At 38.7% G+C, this 13,652-nt stretch overlaps 1 protein-coding gene across 2 annotated transcripts in view; it reads right to left on the reverse strand.

Moving 5' to 3' along the window:
* The window catches only part of adarb2 (adenosine deaminase RNA specific B2 (inactive)), a 135,429-nt gene that overhangs the window by 83,066 nt on the left and 38,711 nt on the right, over positions 1-13,652 (reverse strand). The window contains exon 1 of one of the 2 annotated variants that reach the window (XM_077735896.1): positions 11,430-11,907. The exons of the other annotated variant lie outside the window; for it this stretch is intronic. Coding sequence (XP_077592022.1) covers positions 11,430-11,532 — 103 coding nt within the window. The 5' untranslated portion in view covers positions 11,533-11,907. Of the gene's footprint in view, positions 1-11,429; positions 11,908-13,652 lie in introns of those variants that run through there. 2 annotated transcript variants of the gene reach the window in all.

The following is a 13,652-nucleotide window of genomic DNA, read 5'->3' on the forward strand; positions in this document are numbered from 1 at the left end:
TACTAGTTGCAGAGGAAGGAAAATCAATCGACATCTGTTAATTTATCTCAGGCAGGAGACCAAATTGAAAAATGGATTGCTTGATGTGGCGCTCAGTGAAAAAGATCTGCATTAGGATCAAGAAGCGATAAGTCACAGCACCTGTTTTAGTCATGATAAAGGGAACCGCCATATTTTAGCCAAGTAGGAAGCCAGGAATACTTGACAAGCAGGTGTGGTTGGCTAAAACCGAAATGTTAAAATGAACGGTCCATAGTAGTTTAATCCTTCCGGAAAACTGCGATGGAATAATAGGTGCATAATAAGCATGCCTCAGTTTAAAATCCATTAAAGCATTAAGTTGGTGTTGACTTAAACACATTGGTTGACTAAGGATGAAGTTCCACAGTCTGCTTTATCTGGATGTCATCAACATTCTGGTTCCTCTCAATCTTTTTTTAAATAAAACATGTCCGTCCATCCTGTATATGTGCTGTGATTGACTGATGATCAGTTCAGTGCGTGCCTTGCCTCAGCTGAGGTAGAATCCCATGACTACTCATGATGGTGATCAGGATAAGCACTGGAATGACTGTCATTTGTAAGTATGACTTTCATCAGCATAATATTAATTCATATCAACATAATGAGTGACATTAACAAGAAAAAAATCCATATTTTATACACTTAAATTTTGCTACCAGTTATTGTAAGACATTTTCTTCAACTAACAGTTCTCATTAGTCATACTTTGGTAGTATTTTTCTCCAAACTAAAGTTATTTGCACAGCAGCAAAAAAAAAACACGTATGAGGTTTTGTTTTTTGAATTATGCAATTAGTTTTAAAAAAATCAACTTCACATCTTTGCACATGTATTTAGCATGTGCGATGTTTAGTGGACCATTGGGCTCATTTAATTCTTCTCACTTTGCTGCTTTTATGCAATTCCACCAATTTCTTTCCATGTAGTCATTATTATGATCCGCAGCTGGTACACCATTCCCCCACAGGCGTCATTAAGGTTTCATGTTATTTTATCTAATCTGAACAGGTGACGTTTGTGTGTAAGTAAAGTGTCTCTTGTAAAAGAGGTACTATTGCGCTTGGAGCAAACTAGTCTTCATTATTGGAGTCTAATGGGTGAGAATGAAAGACAATGAATCTATTTTCCATTCAGGGTTGTCAGGCACATTTCACAGCAGCTGCACTAATGATAATGTCCTGTATTTTAACAAAGAGTCACTTTATATGGCCTAATGCTCATTACATTGCACAACCAACTAACTACATCTGCAGAAGACGAAGAAAGCTTATTAGTTTATATAAATTTTGTTTTTTTTCTATTTATTAATGGCATTTTTGTTTTGATTACTGTTGCAGTTCATTCTTGTAAAATGAGTGATAATTATGCATATTGCATTTTCGCACAAATTACTACCATTATGAAAACTGATGTGGGTTAAATTAAATACAATGCAGTTGGTCATAACAAGTAAAAAACTAATTATATTCTTTTTTTTCCCCAATGAGATCTGTTATGAACATGAATAAATAAATGTTTATGACAGATGTCATTGTTAGGCTAAACTTAACCCAAAAACATGATACGGTCAACTTTTCATCAAATGTGACATAATTAAATAAATGACACTTAATGCCTTCTGCCATATGCATCCATTCATATTCATGGAAGGTTTCATATCATGATTATGACAGCCTACAAATAAAGAGTCCCAAAATGTTTATAAAACGACAGAGAAAAAAATGAATGCATTATTTGTGTTCATGCACGGAAACGGAGCAAACAGGATAGCTTCAAACAAGGTTTATTACCACTGCACATGGGCAAAATGGTTTAAGGAAGAGGGGGGGGGGGTGCATATTTAAATAAAACATGAGTGTGCATGTGAATGTTCCTGTGTGTATGTGTGTGATTCTGTGCAGCCGGAAGACAAATACTCCTTTGGCCTTTGCATGAACCACCTGCCCCTGGTGCGTGATAACTCATGACCTGGTGGAATGATAGGTCATCCATCTCTGACCATGATGAGGATGAGTGCGATGATGAACACCCCCGTATTCCCCCTCCCCCTGTGCTGCTATTTAGATAGCCCTGAAGTCACAGCAATGACAAACTACCCTCACAGGGACCGGGCCTTGTTTATACGGTCGACCCATTCGACAGCAAACCGGTAGTGTGTAAAGTCTAACAGTGCCATAGGCGGTTAAACAATTCAGGGTCAACTTAGAACATGGGCCCACTTCAATGCTGCGACTTAAAACATGGTCCTACTTTGGAGTGGCTGGTGATGTACAGTTAGACAGTAAAAAAAAATGTAATTTAAAAAAAGTATTAAGGGTTTGGCTGGCTTTACATAAACTGCTGAATTCTTAAAGATTACTCCATTTTGCCAAAATATTTCAGATGAGGCACAGTAATAATCCCATCCACACAAGTCCTTTAGAGAAAAAAAAGACTGCGAGATTGAAAGTGTGGCTTAAACAATTGTTGACCCCTACACAAAATGGATCAACTTGCCTGTCTGGATTTAAGTCTTGATCTGTTATATAGTTGATTCAATGCTCATACAGTTGGAAGAAATTCCTTTGTTTGGATCGGATTCTAAGGACGCCTGACTGACCTGTAAGCGTCTTCTCCATTGCTGAACACATCCCCACTCGCTGTCACACACACGCTCGTCTACACAAATCTCAGAACGCAGATAGTACACAAGCGAGCAATTCACTCATTATCCAACTGATAGCCTGTTCAAATTAATATTAAGCTTCATCACACTAATAGGAGTCAAGAACAAAGCGTTTGCTCTCTGCAGTCAGCAGGAAAACTGTGGCGGCAGGATTATGAATGCTGTTGTCGGTGCTATTATCATTACATTACATATTATTCTTTTACATGTGCACACAAACACACACACACATTTCTTTAATATCCCCAAAAACAGACTAGAATTTAGGTTAAAAATATTTACATTTTTATGCCATTATAATTCCTCTTATTGTCAATTTGACTATTAAGAATGCAAGAGTGTTTTTAAAAAATGATCCATTTATATTAAGTAAATTTGTATGATTGCAATATAATTTAGAGAAAGGGTAGAATTAAATATCTATTTTACAGGAACAATTATTGCAGTCTACTATCCAGTATAATAGCATTAAGCTTTTTTTTCCTCTTGTGTTTGTTAGGCGAACCTTGTGTTTAAACGTGGACTAAATGCAGTGTTGTAGTTTGACAACACCATTTTTCAACCCGGAGACATAATTTCCTCTTTGTCCTTTATGCAAGGAAACATTCCTAGCCTCGGGTCCCTCACACCCTTCACCCATCATTGAATGTTGCAGCCCCAAAGCACAGAAGGTAAAAGCGGTGAGGGAGGTAAGGGAACCCATGCGAGCCAACCTGCCAAAGCACCATGTATGTACAAACAATTCAACTGAATTTGAAATGATGTATACTCAGGCCTTATCTATCCCAAACCAAATACACTCTGAGCTATCAGAGGCAATGGATGGGTGATTGGAACTCTTAGTTTTTCAGCAAAAGGCAAACACATCTACTACGCTTCATCACTTCAAGCTGTACAAATCAAAACCAGGGCACAAAGTAGGAAATAAACACAATGCTGTGTGACTGTTAACAAGCATGGAAAACAGGATTGTGTGATCGGCGATCAACCGCAACACTTATAATTCTCTAACTTGGCCATCAGTACCAACTCAGGGCTGATAGGCTGAACAGCAGATGGAAGTAATGCATGCAAGGATTTTAATACCTTTTAAGGATTTGTAAGATAAGTCTGTCAGCCTGTCCTAGAAAGAAACCCTGGCGAAAGGTGGAAGCGATGGATGAGAAAGGATTTGTTATATATTGGGTAGAGCGAAAACTTATTTATTCCAAACGTGTGATCAGAATAATAAAAAAAAAATGCAATCATCAATGGGCTAATCTACCATAAAGCAGACAATAGGAAGCAAAGAGGAGCAATTGTCACTCGTCGGCCAATTTAGGCGGGGGGCACTCTATAGATGTTGCATTACAGTCAAGGAAACGTTCACTTTGTCATAGCTATAGATTGATCAGTTTCCAAAATACTTGGTTTAGCTTAGAGATGCCATCATTCTATTGGAAAAAAACTGTGGTACCTCTACTTATGTAATACATTACAGACATAATTATGGTTGCAGACTATAGTAGAACTTATCATTGGGGATGACTCTGTGTTCTGAGTTATTACATTATGATCTTTTACAAGGGAGATATTATTTTTAGCATTGCGAACGGATTTCCAAATGAGTCTTCATTCATATGTGGTGTCTTTCAATTCAACTTGGGGAAAGAGAAAGAAAGTCACAATGGCACTTTAATTGCCTTTTATGACTTTAAAGACATTCTAAGTCATTTCACTGGGGATAATGATTTGATAAAAGTGTAAATTTAGTTTAAAAATTTGATAACAGGGGGAAAAAACGTATAAGTCAGGCTAACACGGTACATAAAAACATTGCATGATATGTAATTGACTCCTTTTGGAGTTTGTTGAGATGTTGTATTCCCTTTGACTTCCAGAGGGATCCCTAAAGAGAAGTCCTCTTGTAAAACACTCCTCCTTATTAATGGAAATAGATGCTATGAGTGCCCTACCCCCTCACCCACAGCACCTATCCCCTCCTCTGTCAGCAGTAAGAAGTGTCTATTCATGGCTAAAGTCCCCTTCATTAACGTTATCTCAAATAGGCACCCAGTTTGATGGGAAGAGTAGGGACAGTGTACAGTTAAGCTGCTTCATCCAATTTCATTATTCAGTAAGAGGTGGGGTATCAATGTTGTATTTGCAAAGTCAGCATACTATATGCAGTGATTTTTGTGTCATATGACTAAGGTATGATTTCAGTGATGATCTAAAATACAATAAATAGGGGTTTTCATTTACAAATGTGCTGCTGTCAGATGGAAGGATAACACACTTATGCCATAAATGATAATTTCTATCATGCTTGCCTTAACTATCTTTGGCTTATGAAACCTGTTGTTTTTCACAGTTGTTAATATGTGAAAGTAAGCTGTAGGACAAGAAAAAAATAAGTGTGTGTGATCAAAAGGGAAATACTTTTGAACTAGAAGCAATACATGAGAGTGAAGGTGAGGATAAGTGTTGGGGTGTGAGCGCATCTGCAGACATGATGACTCAGGGATGATGGCAGATTTAGTATTAAGTAGGATCATAAACTGGAGAAATGTTTTGGCTCCATAGTACACGGGAATGTTCAGGCAGAACCATTGGAAGTGCAAGCTTACGAGATGTTTTAAAAAAGTTCAAGGACTAGTGTCACTTCAGTAGCAACGCAATTTCAAAAGGGAAACAAAAAGTTCTTCCCTAAGGGTTCACAAATGGAGACCAGCACCAAAATGTCACCTCTCTGGCGGGAAAGGAGTGGGATTTTGTAGAATAGGTTCAACAATTTATTATATAGTCAGCCTCACCTTGATACAAACTAGCCTTAACTCAAGAACTCAAGTCCTTGAGAGTGGTTTGCCACTGTCCCTTTGCGTTTCTGATACGTTCTGGCTTTTAATAGGAGTTTAACTCGGTGGACAAAAAAGGTCGCTTACCTGCGCCTTTGAGGTGGGAAAGAGCTCTGACTATTATTGGTATGAAAGCACCAAATGGTAGTGGAGATTACCTGTACCTTTTGGATTTCCTGGGAAGAGTAGTGGTGGGAGGAGGAGAAGGAGACTTCATTGTCCAACTGGGAGACTTGAACACCTACATGGGCAATGATAGTCTGACCTGGAGGGTAGTGGTTGGGTGGAACTGCCTGCCTGATCTGCACTCGAGTGGTGTTCAGTTATTGGACTGGTGTGTGAACTCGCTCACACTATTTACAATGGGAACGGGGAGGAATGACCTGCCTGATCTGAAACCAAGTGGTTTTCAGTTATTGGATTGGTGTTTGAAGTTGTTTAAACTGTTTACACTGGAAATATCAAGTTAGCAGCACCAACTATGGACACTGTTGGGCGGTGCAGGGAATTCTTTCTTCATAAATGGCAGAAGACAATCATGCAATACATTATGAGTAACATCGCAAGAGTAACGCGCCGGGGAGTTGGCATTTATTTGCCTGTCTTTCAAAGTGAATGTAATGAAGCAGGACATCTGTCTGAGCGTTGACACAGTGACTTCAGCACCAGCATCTGGTGTGACGTGCAAAATACTTGCACAGTATATTGAATCTTTTGTGTCTCACACAAGTAGTGGCCTACCTATAGATTATCCACTCTTTAATGTTCATCTTCATCTGATACATTTGACTAACCTTAAATTGCAAATATATAGGTCCCAAAACACAACATTGAACAACAACAACCATTGAAATAGACTCAAGTACAAGTATGCACAGTTCTAGTTTTACTGTTTTTAGATTTAACTGCAAAATATTAGTATTTTATCTTCAAAACTTACATAACAAAATCCTACTGTAACTCAAAGAGCAAGAAACAGCTTCATTTTGACAAAACCATATTTTCCAACACGCAACAAAACCTCGAAATCTTTTGACAGTTGCTTAGAGGCACCTTTGTTTTTCACAGAGGAAATATTACCGTTTCTGGCAGACTGAGCACGCATACACGGAAATACACACACACTGATGGGCGACAATAATGCTACTGACTTGCTGTGATACGTCTCTGTTTATGAAGACTGACAGGTCAGTGTGAACTACAACACAACAGCATGAAGAGTACAAATGCCAGTTAAAGAACAGACTTCGAAACATCCCGTGCCCAATGCGTGAAAACAACACTTTTGTATTTATCAAGCGATGTGGCATATTCAGATTTGCTATTGTCAATTGTTTCAAACTGCTCATTGTTTATAAATCAACTAAGAACAGATTGATGAAGTCTTTTTTTGTGCAATGTCGTCATAGCAACAACTGCAACAGGTTCTAAGAGATGTGATTAATACCTTTATCTCACCAACTCAGAGATCAAACAACAGACTAATGACTTCAATGTCATATTCTGCATCAGTGCTTCTGCTTACGTGATTTATTCTTTTCAACCTGACTGCAGAAATTCACCATTTGCCATAACAGTTTGGTTTTTGTAGCTTGAACTTTAAGTTGAATTTCTGACTAGCACACTATAAAAAGCCAAGAGGGACTATTACAAGATAATTAGTAATTATGCTAATGTGTTTTGCCATTTCTTCTCCTTGGTCATTTTATCATCTGTCCTCAAGAGACCACCGTCGGTAGTAATAACATTTTTTTTTTCCCTCAGCTAAACGCTCAGTCACTTGGAGGACACTGCGTCCTAAGCTGCAGAATTCTAACGCCGGTCCCCTTAATCAGGAAGCGTCTGTAAATTCACATGAGCGCACAGAAGAAGCACAGTGATGTTTCCATTGGCACTGACCTTCATTAACCTAATAAATGCCGGCAGTGTTTCTGTCGCAGCCCTTAATGTGTTTATCAGCGCAAACAAACAAACAAATGTGACAAAAACGATTCAGGGCAGAAACGGGAGCTTCCCGTCTGTGAAATGTATCCGCTCACCCACAAGCACCTTTTTCCTGCTCTTGGCTGCAGGACATTTCTCTCTCCTGACACAAAAAGCAACCAGAAACAACACAACCATGTTGTGTTATCCACTCTAGGACACATGTGCTCATGTAATCTGGGTGGGTGATGCAATTATGAAGTCAGCACAACAAGGTTTTGTTCAATTATACATAAATGTACTATAGACTTCTGAATATTCCCCCCAAAAGAGACAAAAAGTTACTAATGTGGCTAAGAGTGAGGACAGTCACGGTAGGGTCAAATGACCCCCGAGAGGTGTCATCGTATACACGCACACACCTCTTCCACTCACATCTGGGTCTCTCACCGGAGTTGTACACAACACAGTCCTATTTAGAGTATTGAAAGCGGAGGGCAGATATTTCTGAATGAACTCTCAGCGTCGTGTTATCTGGTTTTGAGAATGTCTTTACTGTGTTTACAAATGACATTTCAAGCTGTAAATAAGACCAAACCAGACAAATATGAAAAAATATGACAACTACTATTATTCAGCTTAATTTCCACGGTTTTCTCATACTGTATACATTCATGTTTAAATTTCACGATGTTGGATTGTCTTTACGTAAACCAATTAATACGATGAACGGACACTACAATGATTTTGATGGGAGGTTTGAGTATTGCTCCGCAAACATTTAGGATTTAATATGTACATTACATGCACTACAATACATACATTTTCAGATGTTTTAAATTATATATTTGGAGATCGATCAGTTTCCTATAAAACATTATCTATATTGACACTGTATAAATCAATATAAAATGAGTTTCGGTGCACCTGCTACAGCCTACCTAATTCCCGACATACGTAACAATGCCATCATTTTAACACAAATAATAAAAATAAAATGCTTTTTCAGACAACCTTAAAAGCATGTTTTAAAAAATATCACCTGCCTGTATCATTTAACTTTCCACCTACCTACCTTTGTAACATCTATGTGTCAGGAACAATGACGCTACTAAACCCCGCCAATGTTATGGACCCTCTTGAGAAAGCAATGACCCTCATATTCTCGCATTGACCAACACCTGGCGTCCTCCACTCGACCCCTCTGCCGACCCTCACTTGCAGGCAGAGTGTAAACAATAATTGCGACATGAATTATGTCCCCAAACCCCGCGACTGGCCGACTCCAATTCCCCCTCACCACAAACACCACATTCCCCGCAAGGAGCACCCTTGATGATAATGTGATTTACTGTACTATACACTGGACGGTGCATTGTGATAAGACTGGCTGTGAATGAGCAGTATTAGTCTATCCATATGTATCATATGTTTTGTTTTAATAATGGAAGCACTATGGACGAAGGAAGACAAATATGTGGTCCATATGCCACATATGACAGGAGATCGGAGGGGTAAAAAAGGTCATGTCAGACTGATGGAACAGATTGACAGACATGATTTGGCAGGCAGTCACCCTGGGTTGTGCTATAACAGGCGGTGCGGCACTTTTCACCCAGATGTTCCTCTATATCAGCAGAGTGTCATATATGTTAGATTTTTGACAGAAATATGGCAGAATCATTTCAGTGGGGGCACCACCATAAATCCCAGCACTCTTTAATTAACAGTCACATTCACCGAATGTCAATGACTCTCTCGTAAAACACAGAAATTGGTTGTGTTTCTTTCTAGGTGCAGGTGTGCATGCTTATGATGCCATGGAATTATTAGAACCACGAAATGAACATATCGGGCAAGTAGCGGTCACTTGGGGAAATGCAAACGGGCAACAATCAAGACCATATTCACTTTTTTAACTCTCGGAAAGACAATCAGAGATTAAATAAACATAGGGAGTCGGAGGTTATGAATCAGTTCCGAATCGGTACTTACTGTAGGTTTATTTGAACTCATCTACAAAATAATCTGCCGCCATTTCAAAGGATTATTCGTCAAATGCCACGCGTTAATCCTTTTGGATTTTTTTTTAAAGTCCAGAAATAAAACAAAAAATCAATTCTTAAGATTAGGATGACTACATATTATGTCTACAGACAGTAAGGCTTTTTTCATTTTTTTTTTCTTAGCAAATCAGGCTTTGAGTATCTTGTCAGTTCAAAGTTGCACGCATTGATCTAATTTTTCCAGCCGAATAACGCAAAAATGTGGGTTGCAAAGGAAAAAAATGGGGCATACGGATCTCCAGCAGGCTTTTGAGGAGTCAGCGTCTATCGGTACTTCCCAAAGACACACTTAAATTACAATGAATGTCCAGACTGAGTCTTAATGTCCCATGTTATCAGAATGAATCAGCAGTCCTGATAAATTGGTCGTTGGAAAACACGTTATGAAGGCCTGTCAGCCAATGTGCACGCATTGTGTGATATTCATACGCAATGCTTAATGTTCTGGAACCAATTCTGTCATTTCCATTATGTAAATACATTTGCCCCAGTGCTATATTTTAATATATTGTCTCCCTTGTCTCAATTACTTGGGCTATTAAAAAGCAAGAGGTTCTGGAAACGAGCTGCAGTTATGTGTTTGCAGTTTGATGACATATACTAAGTGTTTATGAAAGCTCGTTACACATTATGTTGCATTCGGATATGTCAGCACTAGAACTATTCAGCCGTATGCTTCGGGAAGGATGACGTCAACATGGAAAGAAAAAAATAGAAACTATGAATATAATGCACAGAGGTTGTCTGTTTACAATTTAAATAGTTGGGATCATTGCTTTTAGAACATCAAGAAAGAATCATTTTAAAGTGGCAAAATAAAAGTTCCCAATTCTGTGTGTTCATGCTTAGTCAACATGACTGTATAAATTTGAGGTAGACACTTTTAGCAAGTGCTGCCATTTCAAATATGACATTTTAGTGACTATTATAATTTACATGCACTTTCTCTACTTGTCTGTTTCACCCCCCACCCCAATGTGAACAATGTAAAGCTATGGGATGTGAATAAAAAACTAAATATCTTAGATATAAATAGTTTTCCCAAAGGAAAAAAAAGCCTGCTGGAATAATGATTGAAAGAAAAATGTTGTATTTATCTCCTTAAAATACTTTTTCCTTTTCCTTTCCTATTAAAAAAAAAATGTTTGAGACAATGCCATCTGCTCATTGAAAAAAAATTCAATATATATACGGTCACTCCTGATTAATAATGTACTATTTTATATAATATATGTATTATATACATACATATACATATACATATCTATACATATATATTTTTATTTTTATATATATACATATATATTTTTATTTTTATATATGATCTCACGCATTGATTTTGTCCGAAATGTAAAGCATTTTATGTTAATTATGAGGATAAAGCGGGTCATAAAATGAGACGAGATGGTAATATAATACAGTACTTAAAGGGGAAAAAAGTATTTAGGTTACTTTAAGTGTAATAATGACAAAACCACAGCAGTACTAACCCTAAACTCTTTTTGTTGAATCTTCTAGTGGTCTTTCTCCCCACAAGTGTATAAGTTTTAGAGTAAATATCAATACACTATGAGTAAATGAAGTCACTAAATCGATTTATTTAATATATAATGCGGATTAGAAATAAATCAAGTTAACAGAAAAAATTGATAACTTGTCATTTTAACACTAAAAGCCCTGGAAGAATTAAAACAAATACTAAGTAAATACGCACTACTCTATCCCTCCAATTTAAATCAGCACGCTGTTTCCTCCATGTCATAAATCCTTTTTCTATTCCAACTTTAAGCGGGGAGTCTGCCTCATGCGACTGCTGCGCTCCGATGCTCTGCCAAGGTGCGCGCGACCTTACTTTCCCCCAACCACGAAAGCTGCCTAAACGGACTAGAAAAGTTATGTTGTTTTTTTCTCTACCTTTTCGCTTGGATCTCCTCCTCCTCCTCCTTTTCAGCTTGCATTTCACCTGCCCACCTTGAGTGCCCGACGCGCGGCTGTTGTTCCCAAGTACGGATGCCATCTGCCTTTTTGGAGCGACTAGTCGGAATAACTTGAGACTTGTGGCAGGACTCTTCCCTTTCTCCTCCTTTATTTGCCCCCTCCTCACCAAAAAAAAAAGCGGAGGGTGCGTTGTTTTCTTTTTTTTTTTTTTTTCCTCAGCTACGGTTATCAAAAGCCTCTGGCTGGAACTCCGCGTTTGAAGGAGACTGTCTTCCCTGCGCGCAGCATCGCTCTACGGCGGCTTCTCGGGTGCTCTCTCCGCCGCTATGGAAATTTAGGCGTCAGCTACTTTGGAATCAATCAAGCAGGACACGTGTGACGCCTATCTATTCCTCTGCCAGCTTTCTAATTAGGGTCCAATCGTTGCTGCCTGGGAGGTGTGACATCACCAACTCGACACCCCCCCTCATTCACACGCGCACTTGTTTGTCAAACTGGTGGAAGTGGAGTTGTTTAGACTTATAGGGGGAAGCTTGGTTGTACCTTGGGAAGGTCAGATGTGTTTGGACGTCACCTTGGCAGAGGTAAAAGTGGCAGACATGATTTCTCAAATGGATTACCATTTGGTCTCAAATGGGGAATATGCTCTTGTAACAGTTTAAGTTAATGATAGACATATGTATTGAAATGAATGACTAATGAACTATGTTGAGACGCCAGCTTTCAATAATTTTGAGGTTCGAAAACCAGACCCTTTTTTTTGGCGGGGGAGGAGGTTACCCCCAGAAAACATATAAAGCCTGCTGGTAAAAAAAGCCCACAAGCTGCCAACCATGTTTTTGGTAAGAATAAAAATAAATAATCATTCATTTTCCAAACCACTTATCCTCACGTGTCACGAAGGGTGCTGGTGCCTAGCCCACCCAATTATGGGGACGAAGCGGGGGATACGCTGAATTAGCTGCCAGCCAATTGCAGGGCACAAGGAGATGGACAACCAAATCACAAATGTAATCTAATAACATAACTGCAAATAAATAAATGTGTATACCTTCTTAAGGAGACATTTCGGTGGAAATTATTGGATTCTGTTAACAAATGACTGTGGTTAAGAAACTTTACTTCTGTTTTAATCTTGATGTAGATGCTAAAATTACTTGCTAGAAATAATAAGTGATTTCATAAGATCACAGATCACTGACAATAGTTATCTGCCTAAATTGGTACAATGAGCATCAAAGGGTAAAAAACTGCTCCAAACTTGCTAAATACAAAAATCAATAACTATATTTAACAGACACTGCAGGCAGCCCTGCTCAAGTGTCAACTATCCACTTGTAAGTACTTATCAAAACTTGTTACAATGATCTCTACAGAACTTATCTACCATGCCAGTGAGAAGCATCCTTTCTCATCAACAAGGCTTCAAGAGAGCAGAACAGCTGGCTGCTGGTGACCTGCAACCAAACTAACCAGTGGCCTTCAAATGAGTCGGATAAAATTCACTTTATTAAATTTAGTGGGTCCTTGGCAGTATCGTACACATCTACCGTGAGTCGGCACGAAAGAAAGGACTTTGTGGCCGTAGGGACCCTGCGACGCAGTTCGTGGTTATCTGTCCCCGACGGCGTCCGTTATTACAGAAAGCATAAGTTACACATCTGAACTGGACGGAAGAGCTATTTTGGTGACAGCAGTCATAATTTTGTCTCCTGCTGCCCTGAAAGTAAAACTAAAGTGGTAAATTGGTAAATGGAGAATACTTATATAGCACATTTATACCAAGCCCAAAGCACTTTACAATAGCTCACATTCTTGCTCACTTTCAGACACCAGTGGCCATGGAAATTTCTGCTAACCCAGTCAGGGCAAACTAAGGTTCAGTGCCTTGCCCAGAGGCACTTTGCCAATAGGCAGTTGTAGCCTGGAATCGAACCAGCCAGTTTTGGGCTTTGGGCATGCCCTTCTGCCTGTATGATAAGGTGGTGTGACATGACTTTTTTATTTTTCATTTATTTATTTGTTTTTTTAAACCGACAGTGATCAAATCTCAAGCCACAAAAATGATGTGCAGTCGTGCTGCTTTGTGTTTTTTTTTTAATAGACCCAAATATCTATTGCCTTCAAAGACTTGAACGTGGTGGTTAACTTCAACTGACCGTTTTTACATCCAACTATGGAGAAAGAAGTGAAAATGAA

The sequence above is a fragment of the Stigmatopora nigra genome, chromosome 16, assembly GCF_051989575.1.
Source record: "Stigmatopora nigra isolate UIUO_SnigA chromosome 16, RoL_Snig_1.1, whole genome shotgun sequence".
NCBI classification, from domain to species: domain Eukaryota; kingdom Metazoa; phylum Chordata; class Actinopteri; order Syngnathiformes; family Syngnathidae; genus Stigmatopora; species Stigmatopora nigra.